Below are 15,177 nucleotides of genomic sequence, written 5' to 3'. Positions count from 1 at the left end.
TATTTATTTATTTATTTATTTTCCAGTAAATATATTTTTCAACAGTGCTCTTCACACCGACGCGAATATTAATGACTCCAGCTGTGTTTGTGCTTAGGATTGAAGCTACTGAAGCTATGAAGTGAAACAGGGCCAAACAGCCTATCCCCGCATGTGTTCGGATGGACGGTCCCGTGCAGAACCTAGTTTGCATTGATCCCACGGAGCGGATGGAGACAGTGCTGTGGACGGGTGGAGGAGGGTGTGGGTGTGGGGGGGGATACATCCATCCGCATCGCTCTGATAAAGAGGCCCACACGCCCCATTTATTATGCTTAAAATACAAGGCTCAATTTAACCCCTGCTCAATTTAAAATCCGTATGTCAATATTAATGGATTAAAAAAACGAAATATTTAAATCTACACGTTGTACCAAATCACAGGGTTACCTACATAATTCATGTTTTGACATGGCAGTTCTCGGACTTTAATCGTTAAAGCTACTAAAAACCTACGTATTTGTGTATGGGTAAAAATTAAATATTAAAAAGACTCACGTTTGCTTCGTTTAAAGATGGGTGAAGGTCTCCATCTCCTCCGTCTCTCTCACATCCAATTCAGGGAGGATGTGGATTCTTCTCGTTGGTAACGGCCGTATCCCTTGTCTTCTCGCGAGATTACATAAACTCCTTTTCCCGGCCAACCCCCTCCAACCTTAACTCCATCCTCTCAAAGTCACACTAACATTTCGTTTTAAAAGGATTTTCTTTAAGTAATTGCTACCAAACTGGTGAAGCCTATTTTCAAAAATACATTTATTTATAATGAATTTCTTTTAAAGCATTTTTAATCATAGACATGGGCGGATTTAGGACCCTAGGCAAAGGCATGCATTGGGTCCTCTGAATTGAAAAGACAACACATGAAACAGACCCATTACACAGATACAGAATTTTATCTTAAATTGTATTATTTATAAATAACCGCTTTTTTAAAAAATAAAAGCGCTAGAGGGGTCTGAAAAGTCGCAACATATAGCGACAAAAGCACATAGGGCAAATCTGCAACACTACTCTTAGACTTAGACTTTTTTAGACTTAGATTTATTTTTCATTTTGTTTACACAGGTGTAAAACAAAAAGAAGTTTCATTTGGAACAGCTCTCTGGACAATTTCATCTTTTTAAAAGTGCAGACTTTAAAAATAGTAAAAAATATAGATGTATAGAAAACAGTAATATAAAAATATGACTGTAAATTTACAGTTCTAACATTTTTTTTTCACAGTTAGTTTTCAAATGGTTTCCTGCTGACTGAACCTGGACCAGCAAATGGACTGATCCAATGTGGTGGACACTGGGGGCGGGCACTTAATATTATAAGCATTCTGATGGCATTTTAGAGAAAGGATCTTTATCAAAAACATAATTAATGTGCACAAACAATTAATACCTGTATTAACCACACGTGTAAAAGGAGGTTTATGGGGCCCCCATGAACTTGGAGCCCAAGGCAACTGCCTAGTTTTGCCTAACGATAAATCTGCCCCTGATCATAGATGTATTTCGTGCAAATTTTCAGCAAAATAAAACAGCTAATTCTGCTTTTTCTAAACTAGTGGTTACAGAGTAGTTGCCTCTCAATGAATGAGAATATAACCAAAAAGTTGATTTAATTTTCAATATAATAGAGAAATGTGCAATTACTATTTGATGCCCTACGTTTCTCTATATCTCACACCCACTGCAATAACCATATATATATAAATATCTATCTATACACCCATGTAAACATCCTGTGCAATAACCCTGTATAATATCCTAGAAAAAAAAAAAAAAGCTGTTATATGTGGATGCATTGTATATACTGTATACATCCCATGCGCCTTTTTCTTCCTTTGGCACCTTCTTCTTCTTCTTTGACTATTTGAGCTGCTGTAACGAGTTATTTTCTCCACTGCAAGATCAATAAAGTCAATCAATCAATTGAACCATCAGTTGTCTTAATGAGTATCAAACATCATCTAATACAGATAATTTTTTTTTTCCCCCCTTAGGCCTTGCATTGTTAATTCTTCTCGCACAGGAAACAAATACAAAAGACAGATTGTAAATAATTTATTAGGTGCAATGACATAAGAGGTGATTAGGTACTTCATAAAAGAAAATACTTTAAAAAGGTGTGAGGAAATCATCGGCCAGTACATGTCTGCTTTAACGAAAGCACTGCCCCTTCCTTTAACATTTTCATCTATATAAACACCTTGTTGAGAATTTAAGGACCAAATGAGCCCTTTATTTCACCATATACGGCTGTGCAATGACAATCACCAAACCGTTTTAACTTAATGAAAAGCTACTCAAATATTTCTGATCAGATTTCTCTGAAACTTCACCCAAAAAGTGAGATGACCTGATCTTTTCAACTCTGAGTTCATTTCAGATTTTTTTTTGTTTTGCTGCTTTCTTTAGAGCCAGCCCCAACACCTCATTTGTTCCTCTTGTAAATCTTCTTGGCAAAGTTGAGGAAGATGGCGTGAGGAAGGTTCTGAGCATGCTGAGCGATGAGTTTCTGCAGCCGCTGATAGCTCTCCTCTTCATAGGTGTGATACAGCATTGGCATTTGGAGGGAGTTGTAGAGCTCTTTGACCTTTGCCACGCTGGCCTCATCCTTGCGGCCGTAGCAAGCCTGTGGGGGGGGATACAGGAAAAGATCAGGTCTGGATGCATTTGACAGAAGAGGTCTCATATTTTCTACAATATGGAATCGAGAGCATTGTGAATTAAAATATTTTTAAATGATTAGCGCCGGTGAAATAAAAAGAAAGACAGTAACCTTTAATTAACTTTAGAGATTAAATAGTTCTACTAGTATTGACCAAAAAAGTGAGTTTAAAAGTCTATCATGAAGTTTCACACTTGTTTTGAAAACCCAAGATTTTAATATCATCCTCTCATATGGGGTATGAAAAAAAGGGGTTTTTGACTACAAATATGTCCTAGCAAGAGGTTCATTAAGACAGCTTTGTTAAAAACTATTTCATTATGAATCATATTTTATTTAACTTAAATGCTCCAAAGAGGGACCAGAACTAAACTGAAAGAAAAAAATTATAAGTCTGAAAGAGAATCTGTGTTACACAGAAAACATAAAAGTAAACTAGACCATATGGCTAAGCACATATTCACCTGACCACCGTTAATCTGTAGATGGCAACTAATCATTTAATATTTATATTTATTATAAATGACAAAGAAGGAGAAACAAGAGCAATAAATCAAGGGTAAAAGACAGGTGAAAAAAGCAAAGGAACCCTTTTCCATATTATTCAATAATGTAACTAAACAGTAGACTAATAAATGGTTATTAAAATGATTACGGTAAATAAACTAAATATAAAAATCATTAGTGTTCTCTTGCAAAAACCAGTGAAAATAGGAAGAGCTGAAATTACAACAGAGTGACCAAATTGGTCTGAAGGATGGATGTGTTGATGGATGCAGAGAGAAAGCCATCATGTGCAACTTTAAAAAGGTTCTCAGATTTAAATGCATTTCCATAGATCTGCATGTAAAATGGTTGTTAGTATAGTACCCTTTGAAAAATCCAGGGACGGATGCACTCAGAAGAGATGAATAATGTTTCTTAAGACCAATGTAATAAGTGCATTGGCAGGTACTTAGCAAACTGACAACGCCCTAAAGTAAAGTAAAGGGAACGAAAAAGTGACAAGGTGTACAATGAGAGCATCATGGTGGTACACCATAAACAGCTGGATAGTGGCCAACATACAGTAGCCACAATATCTACAGGCTTAGATTAAACACTGTTCAACAAGGGATATCCATACAGCAATATAAATTGTCATATTTTGATGCTGTATAACATTTAGATAAACTTTGGGCCCTTTAGGATAGTGCATCACCAAGATATGTTAGTAGAATGGAAATAATGTATCACAAATATCACCTCTAAAACAGATCTCTGCTGAGGAGTCATTACTTCCAGAGCCTTCACAACCAACCAGCTGCATTTGTTGTCCTGGATGTCTGTTCCGATCTTTCCAGTCACTGCAGGGTCACCATAACAGTCCAAGAAGTCATCCTGCAAAATTAGATATACAGACAGCCTATTAACACAGCAGACATGGCAACAGTCAGAAACCCGATAACATAACAAGGAAGTACCTGTATTTGGAAGAACTCTCCCATCTCCAATAAGATGTGTTTTGCATTGTTGTGTTCCTCCTCACTATCAATTCCTGCCTGCAGGAACAAAGGCAGAGCATGTGATGGGAACAAGCTACATGCTTTCATTACTTCCCGAGGCCATGCTGTGCTGCCTTATCTTGTTCTGGCCTTGTCCAAGAAACAATTTGTTCCTCCTTCTTTATCATTGTTACTATTATCATTTATAAATGCCAGCATGCTCACCATGTACATTGCAGAGGCTACTGGGAGATAAAAAGAGTAAAAGGCAGTCTTGTACTTCACAATGGCCTTATACCTGGAATGGACAAAATAAAAAGTCATTACGTACATTTATTGATCATTTGAGACATCTCCTACGACACAAGAACGGCAATAACTTCTGCAATGTATAATGCAGGTGCAATTACTATTTGATACCCTGTGCAATAGCCTGTTTCTCTTTATATTGATACCCATCATCCACACATAAAAAATAAATAAATATTAATCTATATAAATACCCATGTAAACGCTCTGTGCAATAACCCTGTATAATAATTCCTCTATTTAAAAAAAAAAAAAAGCTGTCTTAAGTGGATGCACTGTATATATATATATCCCACTGTGAGATCAATAAAGTCAATCAATCTGTCGTTACCTTTCCATGGTAAATCTGTTCAGGTCAATCTGACCGGGTGGAGCAGTTATGAGGTCCAGCGTCTGACCAAGCTCAGTCTGAAACGTGGTCTGAAACACATAATGGACGCCATAATTGTTTTAAAAGATATGAAATAAACGGTCAGTATCACTAACAGATCTGTACTGGAATCATGATCCGTACCATCAGCTCACTGGCGCATGTGCAAGCAGATATTGATACAGGTCGCAATAAATAATGTTATTATGGCAGTAAAAGTACCAATTTCTCACCTTAAATCACTAAAGAATACAAATAGAAATCTTAAAAAAAAAATAAATATATGATTTTTCTGAGACAATTTGATGCCGTTTACATTTTCTCCATTAAACTTCTTGTCCATCATCATCTGACATGCTCAGAGTCGTCTGGCAAAATATGATTAAACCACGTTTATCTGCATTTTACTTGTTCTTTCTTTAGATCTACTCACTATATACCATAAGGTTAACACAACTTAAACTCAAACAGACTATATTTATGATTAAATCCAAAGCCGAGAAAGTTAGCTCCAGGAAGTAGCATAGGATCCCATTTCTGGTGCAAATCGGGGAAAGACGAGTGATCAAATTGAAAGGCTTTTAATGCATTTATTTTCTCAGGAAATACAAAATTAACCTTTAACATATCATAGTTACGTGCGCTCACTATTTTTGGGGAGGGAAAAACGTAATTTAGGTCTTTTTTACTAAGAAAAATCGAGGGTGACCCGGATGTATATTTGGCTGCGCTTAAAAAAAAAAAAGGAGTCCCTCCATGGTGTGAGGGACCTGGTTTCAAATCCCTGATGTGCCAAGGACATTTGACATAAACACTGCTAGGTCTGTCGAGAAGATATAATGACTTGCTGTGGTGACTCCTGAATAAGTGAGCAACTGAATGGACACAAACGATCAGGCTTAAAATCTGGGTCCATACTGATTTTCATTTAAATAAATGCCATATTCTACATGACTGTTACAGAATATCTAGTTTTTACATTAATCTTAAAGATCAATCGATAGCATTTTATCTAACAACATGTGGGCTTTAAATAGAAATCTGTCAAAAAGGGAGTTTTCAAGGAAGGGAGGATCAAAGGAGAATGGGAAGGGAGGGAGGATACAAGTAGAATAAAAAAATGTAGGATATGAGGAACAGAGGAAGGTATACACAAAATGAATGAATTAATCTGTACCAACCCGTGCAATTTTTCATCTTTAGAGGAACAACTAGTGGAGTTATCCTCCTATATTCAATTCACAGTGACATCATAAAAAAAGAACACTCAAGCTCGATTACTACTTTGATTAAGGGCTGCTCTTGACACTGACATGCACAGCAATGTAAACACAGCCCACCTCGTTACCACTCCTTTCCAGGGACCGGGACTTACTTCGTTAAAAAGCTCCAGTAAATGGACATAATAGGGCTGATCCCTGCATTGCCTCAGAAGAAGTCTGTATATTGATGACTCGACAAGGAAAGAATCATTTATTGCATCCAGCCCTATTCCATCCTTAAGAGAGGAAGGAGACAACATTTACATTAGGAAACAGCAGAGGAAGTGTCCAGATAATGACATGAAAAACACGGTTTGGAATCTTTTTGAGGACTCACCCTCTTATACCAGCAGGGCTGTCCTCTTCGAGTCACAGATGCATCCATGATGTCATCAGCCATGAGGAAAAAGGCTTGAAGCTGCGAAAAACAGAGTGACAATGCTGAGAACAGATAAACTGGCATCCAGTATCCGCCTGTGCCAGAGAAGCAGTATTTTAGACACAAATAGCCAAAATCTCCAGTATTTTGCAACTCATACCCCTTGAATTTTTTCACACATTTTCATATAATGATCAATTTATACATATACATTATTGGAGTTTTATTTCATCGACAGACAAACTAGTGCATAACTGTCAAAAGAAGGAAAAAAATGTTTTTTTGAGTGTGGTGTTTTACCTTATCACCTTTAGATAGTTCCTCTGTTCATGTTTTATATCTGACCATCTTTACCTAACCAAAGCTCTAAAACTAATCAGTTTTCTCACAACCAGCAATCCCCAAAAACCCAATATAACCATAACTGGTTATATTACCGCCGGAATGATTTTAACACAGTTGTGATACCGGAAGCCCATTTGTTTCAAATGAAAACAAACTCTATGATGCATTGCAGCCATGGACAACATTTAGATTTCAGCGGTGGGAGGGCGGAAGCAAGTATTTGTTTTATTATAACTAACTTAAGCGTGTTAGCCAGCCAATCACACAAGAAAAGACGATGGGCCAATCAGGAGCTTGTGGGCGGTCTAAACTCAGGGTAGCAGGCTTCAGCTTGACTGTGGTTTTCCACTTGGTCGTAATGCCCGACTAATGTCTTTGCACTGTAGCATGACATTGTTTTTGGACAATAAAACATGCAGGGGACCATAGTGCACGTTTGAAAAACAATAAATGACATCCAGAATTGCAACGTATTTAACAATAAGTTTGACAACACCCATAAGCTGATTTGGAGAGATGAAGACACTGACTTATTGATCAGAACTGGCTTCAGAGATGACATTAACTGATCAAATCCTCACCATTTCTATGCACCAGCCAACCAGCAAAGCTTTCTGTACTGCATCTTGGGTGAGCTGGGAGGCTGGAAGAAGCTCCCTCAGGGAGGCAATCACAGACAATCCTCTGTTCTTCTTGCCTCCGGGAACATTGTACCTCAATATCTAAAAGGAAAAAAAAAAAAAAAGTACAGTCACATCCAAATTAAATAATTGCACTTTATATAACAAGGCAAAAGGTGTTCATAAATAAAATGTTACCTCTTTTAGCCTGCTTAGAGCATCGGCCACCCCGAGATCCTGGAGGTCCCCCTCTGTCAGCTCTGTAACCAGCTCCTCAAACTTCGCATCAAACAGTTGCGAGTCTAAAAGCAACTTCTTCCCCTGTGTCCCATTGCAAACCGTGTCCCCCTGTAAGGCGGAGGTACACTGCATAAATGACCTTTTAAATTGAGAAGTAGACGAAACCAACCACCTGATCCTAAAGGTTTTATGTGCATTAACTGCACAGTTCAACATCAAGCGTCTCATCGTCGCGCAAATCTCCCATCCACAGTTTCAAAGAAAGACTTGGGACAAATCCAAACCGCCGATGTGTAGTTTTAGCAGCAACATGACTAACAAAAAACCCCTTCTAGTCTAGGAAATAGTCCGTATTAGGCTATGATGGCAAAATTGAGACTGTTATATAGAGAATTAACGAGTGAAAAGCAGAAGAGGTTGAAGCTAGCTTTCATTTGTAGCTTTCTATACTTGTGATAGGCTTTTTTCAGCACCTTTTTGGTCCTAACCACTTCCCATACAAACATGCATGCTCAGAGAAATATTACAGATTCGTGGCTTAATACGCTGATGGCAAAATTGAGAATGTAATATAGAGAATTATACGAGTGAAAAGCAGAAGAGGTTGAAGCTAGCTTCCCATTTGTAGCTTTCTATACTTGTGATAAGCTTATTTCAGCACCTTTTTGGTCCTAACCACTTCCCGTACAAACATACACAATCAGAAGATGTATTTCCATGCAAACTGTATTTATTCTGATCTGATCCGATGCTCATTTGACAGGTCCATGTAATTTGTTTTGGATTATAAAGATTTTTTTTTTCCTTTAACGGGAAAGTAATGAACCTAAAGCTTGCTTCAGAGTAACTAAGCAGCGTAGCATTCGCCAAATATTAGCTTCCTGCTATCAATTCATTATAATTTGATGCTTTATTTAAAAGTATGTTTGTATGCATTTTACATACCATTATGAATGCGGTCTCTTACTCCAAAGTGCACCGTGTAGTTGAATAAAATTATTTTTATTGCTCTCTCGCAGAGAAACAGTTCTTCATCAAACCAGGAAGTAGATATTGTAGTTCGTTAACTGACCGCTGCACTTTTATTTAGAAGCCCCCGAACTAAATATCCCAGTGTTCTTGTATGTAGGCGGGGTTAGTAAAAGCTTCATGTGACGTAAAGTGTTTTCATTGGCTACTTGCATCGAACCAGGATGGGTTCTTCTGATTATAAACCAATAGGATATTAACGCAGGCGGCGCTTAAGTGGAGCGTTAAGATAAAATGCAACAAACATTGAAAGGTGAAATCAGGGAGTAATATAAGCACCAGTTTCTATTTAGGTCTTTCTTTTATTTATTTATTGTTTTAGTGGTATTAACAGGGCAAACAGCACGCAGGTTGGGGGTCACCTTCTAAATCGTGTTCTAAAGTAAGAAATTAATCAGATCCAAGCTGATAATAATTTTAATAAGTTCACACTTAGGACTCATCAATTTAAAACAAAAATATCAAACCTTGACTGAAACTGTCAGTGGTAGTAATGAGATAAGGATGTTAGTAGTACCTAATGAAAATAGTATGAAGTGGTTAATGTATGTGTCTATTATTAAACATTTCCTTAATGGAATACAATGGAAAGTGCTTTTTAGTTTAAAGTGACATAACATTTAACCCATGAAAGCAGCTTAAACACATATTGTTCAGGGCTTTACCCATTTTTAATTTGGCAAAGTAAAAAATATCCTAAACTTGAGAGAGCTGCTGTTAAAATGCAACCAAGCATCTGAATCGGATTTAAATAGGCCATGAAGATAACTATAATAATCACACAAACACAATAGCAAGCAATCTGTTTTCATCTGTTGTACAATATCTTAGGTTTATATATAACTAGATAAATAAAAATAAAATGTTCATAAATGCAGGCAAACCATTTGCCAATAACAGAGTTTAAAAGCTTCATTATATACAGTATAACTTGATTGCATTAACAACCAGATGTGGGGATAAATCAAATCAAAACAATATATTTTTGTTGCATAAAATTTAGTTCCTCCATATTCTCCTGCTTAATCCATCAGGCTCACGGTGGTGCTGGTGCCTATCTCTAGCAGTTTATGGGCTGTGGGTTAAAGCCTTGGTACACCCTGGAAAGGTCAGCAGTTCATCACAGGCAACACAGAGACATGCAACCATACACACACACACACACACACACACACACACACCCATATCCGCACACCTAAGGACAATTTAGAGATTAACCCAACAGTCATGTTTTTTGATTTTGGGAGGAAGCCAGAGTACCCTAAGAGAACCCACGCATGCACAGGGAAAACATGCAAACTCCTTGCAAAAAGACCCTGGGCCAGGAATAGCCCTTCTTGCTGCAATGCAATAGTGCTACAAACAATGTAGCCCAACTTTGGCTCATGTTTTTCAAAAACAATATTGAACCCCTGTTTGTTTTTCCTGTAGTATTTCTTTACAAAATTAAAGGAGATAGAGTGAGGAAGGTTCTGAGTGTTCTGAACGAGTTTCTGCTGCTTCCTTAAACTTTTGACCGGGCCTTGGCATTTGCATGGTGTTTTAGAGCTCTTTGACTTCTCCTACAAGGGCCTAATCATCATGCCTATGGCAAACCTGAGAATTACATTGTGACAAAATCAGTACAAATGGTCTGATTAGCAAAGCATGTGAAAGAAAGAAAGCGAGGTTGGCACAAGATAAAGTAATTAGAACAAATACAGTTAGAACAGCAAAATTTGGGTATTTTACTCTAGCTTTCTTCTATATATTTGAAAATATATAACCTATCATATGTCCCATTACCAAAGAAGCTACAGCTTCCACGGCGTCATAAACTTGAAATTTATGCAAAACTTAGCTGCTGTTATGTCTTTTAGTGCCATGTGTCTTCCATCTTCACACATATAAGGATGGGAATTTTCTTTAAAATTTTCCTTTGGAAAATAGCTTTAGTTTAATCAGATTGGATGATGAGTGTCTCTTAACAATAATTAAGTCCTACCGCAAATCCTCAGAACTAATTTCAGGTTTATAAGCAAAGAATGATTCATGTGTCCTTTTCTTCCCAGTCTACAATGAAGCAATACTTTGTGTTGGTCCGTCAAATAAAATCAACGTGTGCATGCAAATTATTCAGAAGTCTTTATTGAGGAATGGGTGTACAGCAAACAGACAACTGATAGAGTGTGAATAATGTTTTTACATAATCATAATAAAGGGATAATGACAATGAGACCTTCCAGCCTCAAAGGCTTCATCATTATCTAATAAAACACAATTGTAAGAAGAGTTAAATTTCCAAAATGCAGTAAATGCAGTAAAATGCTATAAGTATATATTCTTTATTAAACCGCCAGTTTTAAATATATGTATAAAAAAAGAAATTATTCCTTCTGCATTGTTCTAATTTCCAGTTTTTAAATAAACGTTTCAGAAATGCTTAATTAATTAGAAACAAACTTCTTGAAACTTTGGAAAAACTATTTTAAACTCACAAAATCTTCCCATATAGAACTGCATTTCATGGATGTAAGAAGTAATTTCTTTACACTTTTAACCACATTAACTATGTCTTTCATATATCCCACCTTCTGTGTAGAGGTGGGATATATGTAAAACATAACTGTGTAACTAATGTTCTGTGTAGCACTGTGCTGATCTCTTTCCTTTCTGGCATTGGATTAGAAAACACATGGCTGGTTTGGAGCAACAAAATGTCACAGGGCCTGCTCTTAAAGATTACAGTTCTGCTGTAAAAATTTAAAGGTAAAATCTTCTAAAAATTGTATTATAATTGTGTTGCACATTACTGTATTTTCAGTTGTGGTTCTCTTTTTGCGTAATGTTATTGTCATGATGTTTTTAAGAGATCTGACCCATATGCAGGAAACCACTCAGAGAGCCAGAGTAAAAGTTTAACAGGTTTATTGAAATAATCAATAAGGTTGATCCAGGGTAATTCAGAGAGCTGGTGAACCGGAACTGGTAGTGAGAAAGGGAAGTTCAGAGGTTAGTTCAGGGAACTTTGAACATCTTGCGAAAATCAGAGATGAACGTGACTCACGTTAGCAGAAAAAGTTTCTCTTCCTGGAATCCATTGGGTGTGGGTTTTATCCAGAGTTTGGGGGGCTCGTTGGAGGGCAGACAGGTTTTTGGTTTGGTTGGTTCCTTGAGGAGCAATGGAGCGGACTGCCACTTAGATTTCCAGGAGAACTTGAACGGGTTGTGTGGAATTAATCCCCTGCTCAGTGTGAAGCTCAAAACAATCCTTCCAGGGGGAGAAGGCCAAAAATCCAGTTTGCAGGATGACTTCCTGCCGAAAAGGCAAAGACAAAAACAAGGTTAGAACTCTTTCACAAAGAGGGCTTCCTTCACCCCTCTTTCGAACAATCTGTCCTCTGTCCAAAATCTAAACATTTTGGTATTGAAAGGTGTGCCCTTTGTTCTTGAGGTTGAAGTGTACAACTGAATCTTGCCCAGAGTTACTGTTTTTTTTTTGTAGTTGTTGTTTAGTTTCTCAAATATAGGAAGCTTTACAGTCCTCACTGCACAGGATTGCATAAACTTACCTTAGGTTTGGGTGTTTTGTCTTAAGGATAAACCAGTTTTTGCACGGGTGTGTTTTTGGGTTTGAAATCCATCGGGGTTTCAACAAAATACTTCTGAGTTCTCAGAAATTCCTAGACATATACAATTACAATGTTTTTTTGCATCTCTCTTTTTTTCTCCTCTGTGTTAGACTAAAGGTTTCTCTTCTGGCCAGGTTTAGATAACTACATACTTCAAGTGATTTCCTACCATGCTTGTATTTCTTTTTTGTTTTTTTTGTTTTGTTTCTCTGGGGTTGAGGGAATATCATCAGGCTGGTGACTCAAAGTTCTGATAGCAGAACATTTATGTTCCAGCTACTGGCTGTGTGTTAAAACAACAAATGAAAACTCTTGCCTAAAACTAGTAAAACTCCTCAAAACTAAGCTAGTATGTACAAAGAAGAAAGGACAACATGGTTGAAAACAATAATCAGACGATGCAAATAAAGAACAATTTTTGGGATTTTGTGTTGGAGAAACAAAGTTTATCTTGAAGAATTTGGGATATAAAAAAACTAGCTTTTAACTAATTTAGATCAATTGATATGTCTTAAAATCAATTCACAATGCAAATCCAAGAGGTGAATAAAAATTGTTTTGCCAGATAATGTTTTAATAAATTATTTGCTTAATGAGGAACCAGTAACATTTAGTTAAATTATTCTTTACAATCTTTGAATGGGTTAGCATTAGCAGACACAAGGATTCCCATTAAATTACCTTTGGTTCATTTTGCTCCAGCTTCACATCACAGGAAGGCCTTCCTTTGAAGGCTCCCATCTCCAGCCAGCATCTACGGTAACTGCTCTGTTACTCAGAGAAATGCAACCTGTTTCCACTCAGCCTCCATCAGATTTTCCCTCTTACCTAACTGTATAACCAGCTCTCAGACCATTGACTAGTGTCAGATTATTACAAGTATTCCTGTAAACCTGCTTGCCTGCCTGACCCCTATCAGACCTGTCTTCGTGTCATTTGGATCTCTGACCTGTATTCTGTGTTGCAGTTGCTGATTCTGGTGAATCTCTCCCAAGCAGCTCCACTGTTTAAACGTCTCTTGCTCCGGTAGAATCTTGATCTTCCATTATCTGGTTATTATAATTCTGGATTTAACAGGAAGCCAATAAAAGGAAGCTAAAAATTGAGGAATATGTACCCATTTTAAAGTTTTTTTTCTGAGAACTATAGCTGCAAAAGGAAGAAATATAAAAATCTTTGAATGCAAGTGAATTTTATTAAAGATGTTAAGCTTTAGGTCTCAGATAAGAGAAACATGAGAACCAAACAGAAAGTGAAGCCTCTGCTTTGGTAGGATTTTCTTCTCTTGTGTCAATTTCCAGATGATGTTGCACAGATTTCATTGGTCTGAAGCTTTTTCCACGCCTCCTGCACATGTAGGGACTCTGGTGTGGATATGTAGATGGGTTTTCAGAGAAGATCTCAGACCAAAGCTTTTCCCGCACTGATGGCAGACAAAAGGCTTTTCGCCGGTGTGGATGTGTAGATGGCGATTCAAAACTCCTTTCTGGCGGAATTGCTTCCCACACTGATGGCAGAGGAAAGGCTTTTCGCCGGTGTGGATGTATAGATGTTGATTCAAATCTCTTTTCTGGCGGAATTGCTTCCCACAGTGAAGGCAGAGGAAAGGCCTTTCTCTGATGGCAGACAAAAGGCTTTTCACCGGTGTGGATGTATAGATGTTGATACAAATTTCTTTTCGTGCGGAATTGCTTCTCACAGTGAAGGCAGAGGAATGGCTTTTCGTCGGCGTGAATGGACAAATGGCAATTCAAATTTCCACTCTGCCTGAATTGCTTCCCACACAGATGGCAGAGGAAAGGCTTTTCGCCAGTGTGGATAAGCAGGTGTCTTTTCAGATGGTAAGATCTCTTAAAACCCTTTCCACAGTGGTCACAGCGATGTACTGATTTCTCAGAGATATTCAGCTGATCCTGGTCTCTGTTTTCCACATGCTGCTGACCTTCACAAAATTGTTCATCCACATTACTGATATCCATCTGTAAGAGAACAAAAACGAAAAATCCATCAATTATTTGGCACCACTGAATATAGTGTAAACCCCTTATAATGCCTAATGTGGACCAAAATTATTGGTTCTTCATAAGAAAAGCTTCAACTCAGAATGACTTACTGGAGCTTGAGACATTGCTTGGATGTGTATGTCAGTGTTTTCTCTTTCTTTTTTGACTATCCTGCTTAAAGAAGAACAGTTTAGTTATTGATTACCTTTTACATGATAAAGTCAACACATTATCTTCAAATTATAACTGCACCACTACACAAAAAGCAGTCAAAAAAGTTATTACACAAATAAACATATCATGGAAACCAACAGTTAGTTGCTATTTATAATAAATGTTTTTACTTAGTTTAATTTCCTCTACCCTGTGGTTCCCTAATTAAATCTTTATAGCATCAGTCTCAGAAGAGATTTTTCTTACCTTTAAGGCTGTGAAGTTGACTGCTTGCCAGCTATCTGTCTTTCTACAGAATCAGAGATCTACACTTTTAAAAAATGCTTTTTTTAATTTTTCACTGTAACCAAGGGTTAAAAACATTCTGAAAAGTCCAGCATTTATTCAAAAGAAAATTAAAATAGATAGCATTGCATGTCCTCATACATTCTGGATATCCCACCTCATGACAGCGCACTGCCATTACCGAATGAGATAAACAACTGCATAGTAACGAGTCGTTATGACAAACGGTTTGTCATATCCAATTCCCAAAAGCCGACTCTGTCAAGTAAATTCACCAAAGGCTGCCTTCTTCGCCTGAAGATTATGGGCGCCACCATGTTGGTTTGCTTGTTTACCTCTAGAGAGCAGTAGTGCCGTAGATCG

At 37.4% G+C, this 15,177-nt stretch overlaps 2 protein-coding genes across 4 annotated transcripts in view; both read right to left on the bottom strand.

The window, feature by feature from the left end:
• Window positions 1–619, bottom strand: part of rusc1 (RUN and SH3 domain containing 1) — a 19,075-nt gene extending 18,456 nt beyond the window's left edge. For both annotated transcript variants that reach the window (XM_015380576.1, XM_015380577.1), the window contains exon 1: window positions 538–619. The gene's annotated coding sequence lies outside the window, so the exon portion shown is untranslated. The remainder of the gene's footprint in view (window positions 1–537) is intronic.
• A 1,525-nt stretch (window positions 620–2,144) lies between these two features.
• Window positions 2,145–8,786, bottom strand: fdps (farnesyl diphosphate synthase). 2 transcript variants are annotated; one of them, XM_015380533.1, is made up of 10 exons: window positions 8,658–8,786; window positions 7,671–7,820; window positions 7,434–7,574; window positions 6,466–6,546; window positions 6,242–6,364; window positions 4,828–4,916; window positions 4,413–4,485; window positions 4,167–4,244; window positions 3,949–4,083; window positions 2,145–2,667 (listed from the first exon to the last, which is right to left on the bottom strand). In XM_015380533.1, exons 1-10 carry the CDS (start codon window positions 8,658–8,660, stop codon window positions 2,467–2,469), a joined length of 1,074 nt encoding a protein of 357 aa, XP_015236019.1. In that variant the 5' UTR covers window positions 8,661–8,786; the 3' UTR covers window positions 2,145–2,466. The 2 variants fall into 2 exon arrangements, with proteins under 2 accessions (XP_015236019.1, XP_015236018.1); XM_015380532.1 differs by lacking the exon at window positions 8,658–8,786 and having other exon boundaries at window positions 7,671–8,389.
• Window positions 8,787–15,177: the final 6,391 nt, after the last annotated feature.

The sequence above is a fragment of the Cyprinodon variegatus genome, unplaced genomic scaffold, assembly GCF_000732505.1.
Source record: "Cyprinodon variegatus isolate N-32 unplaced genomic scaffold, C_variegatus-1.0 Scaffold217, whole genome shotgun sequence".
Classification (NCBI taxonomy): Eukaryota; Metazoa; Chordata; class Actinopteri; order Cyprinodontiformes; family Cyprinodontidae; genus Cyprinodon; species Cyprinodon variegatus.
This window is presented reverse-complemented; position numbering and strand designations above follow the sequence as displayed.

Bases quoted from the DNA above. Each gene is read 5' to 3' on its own strand.
- fdps (XM_015380532.1), bottom strand. From the start codon at position 7,940: ATGAGACGCTTGATGTTGAACTGTGCAGTTAATGCACATAAAACCTTT. The intron at 6,547-7,433 runs GTGAGGATTTGA...TGTTTTTCGCAG, and splicing joins TTGGCTGGTGCATAGAAATG to CTTCAAGCCTTTTTCCTCAT. The intron at 6,365-6,465 runs GTGAGTCCTCAA...TCCTCTCTTAAG, and splicing joins AGCCCTGCTGGTATAAGAGG to GATGGAATAGGGCTGGATGC.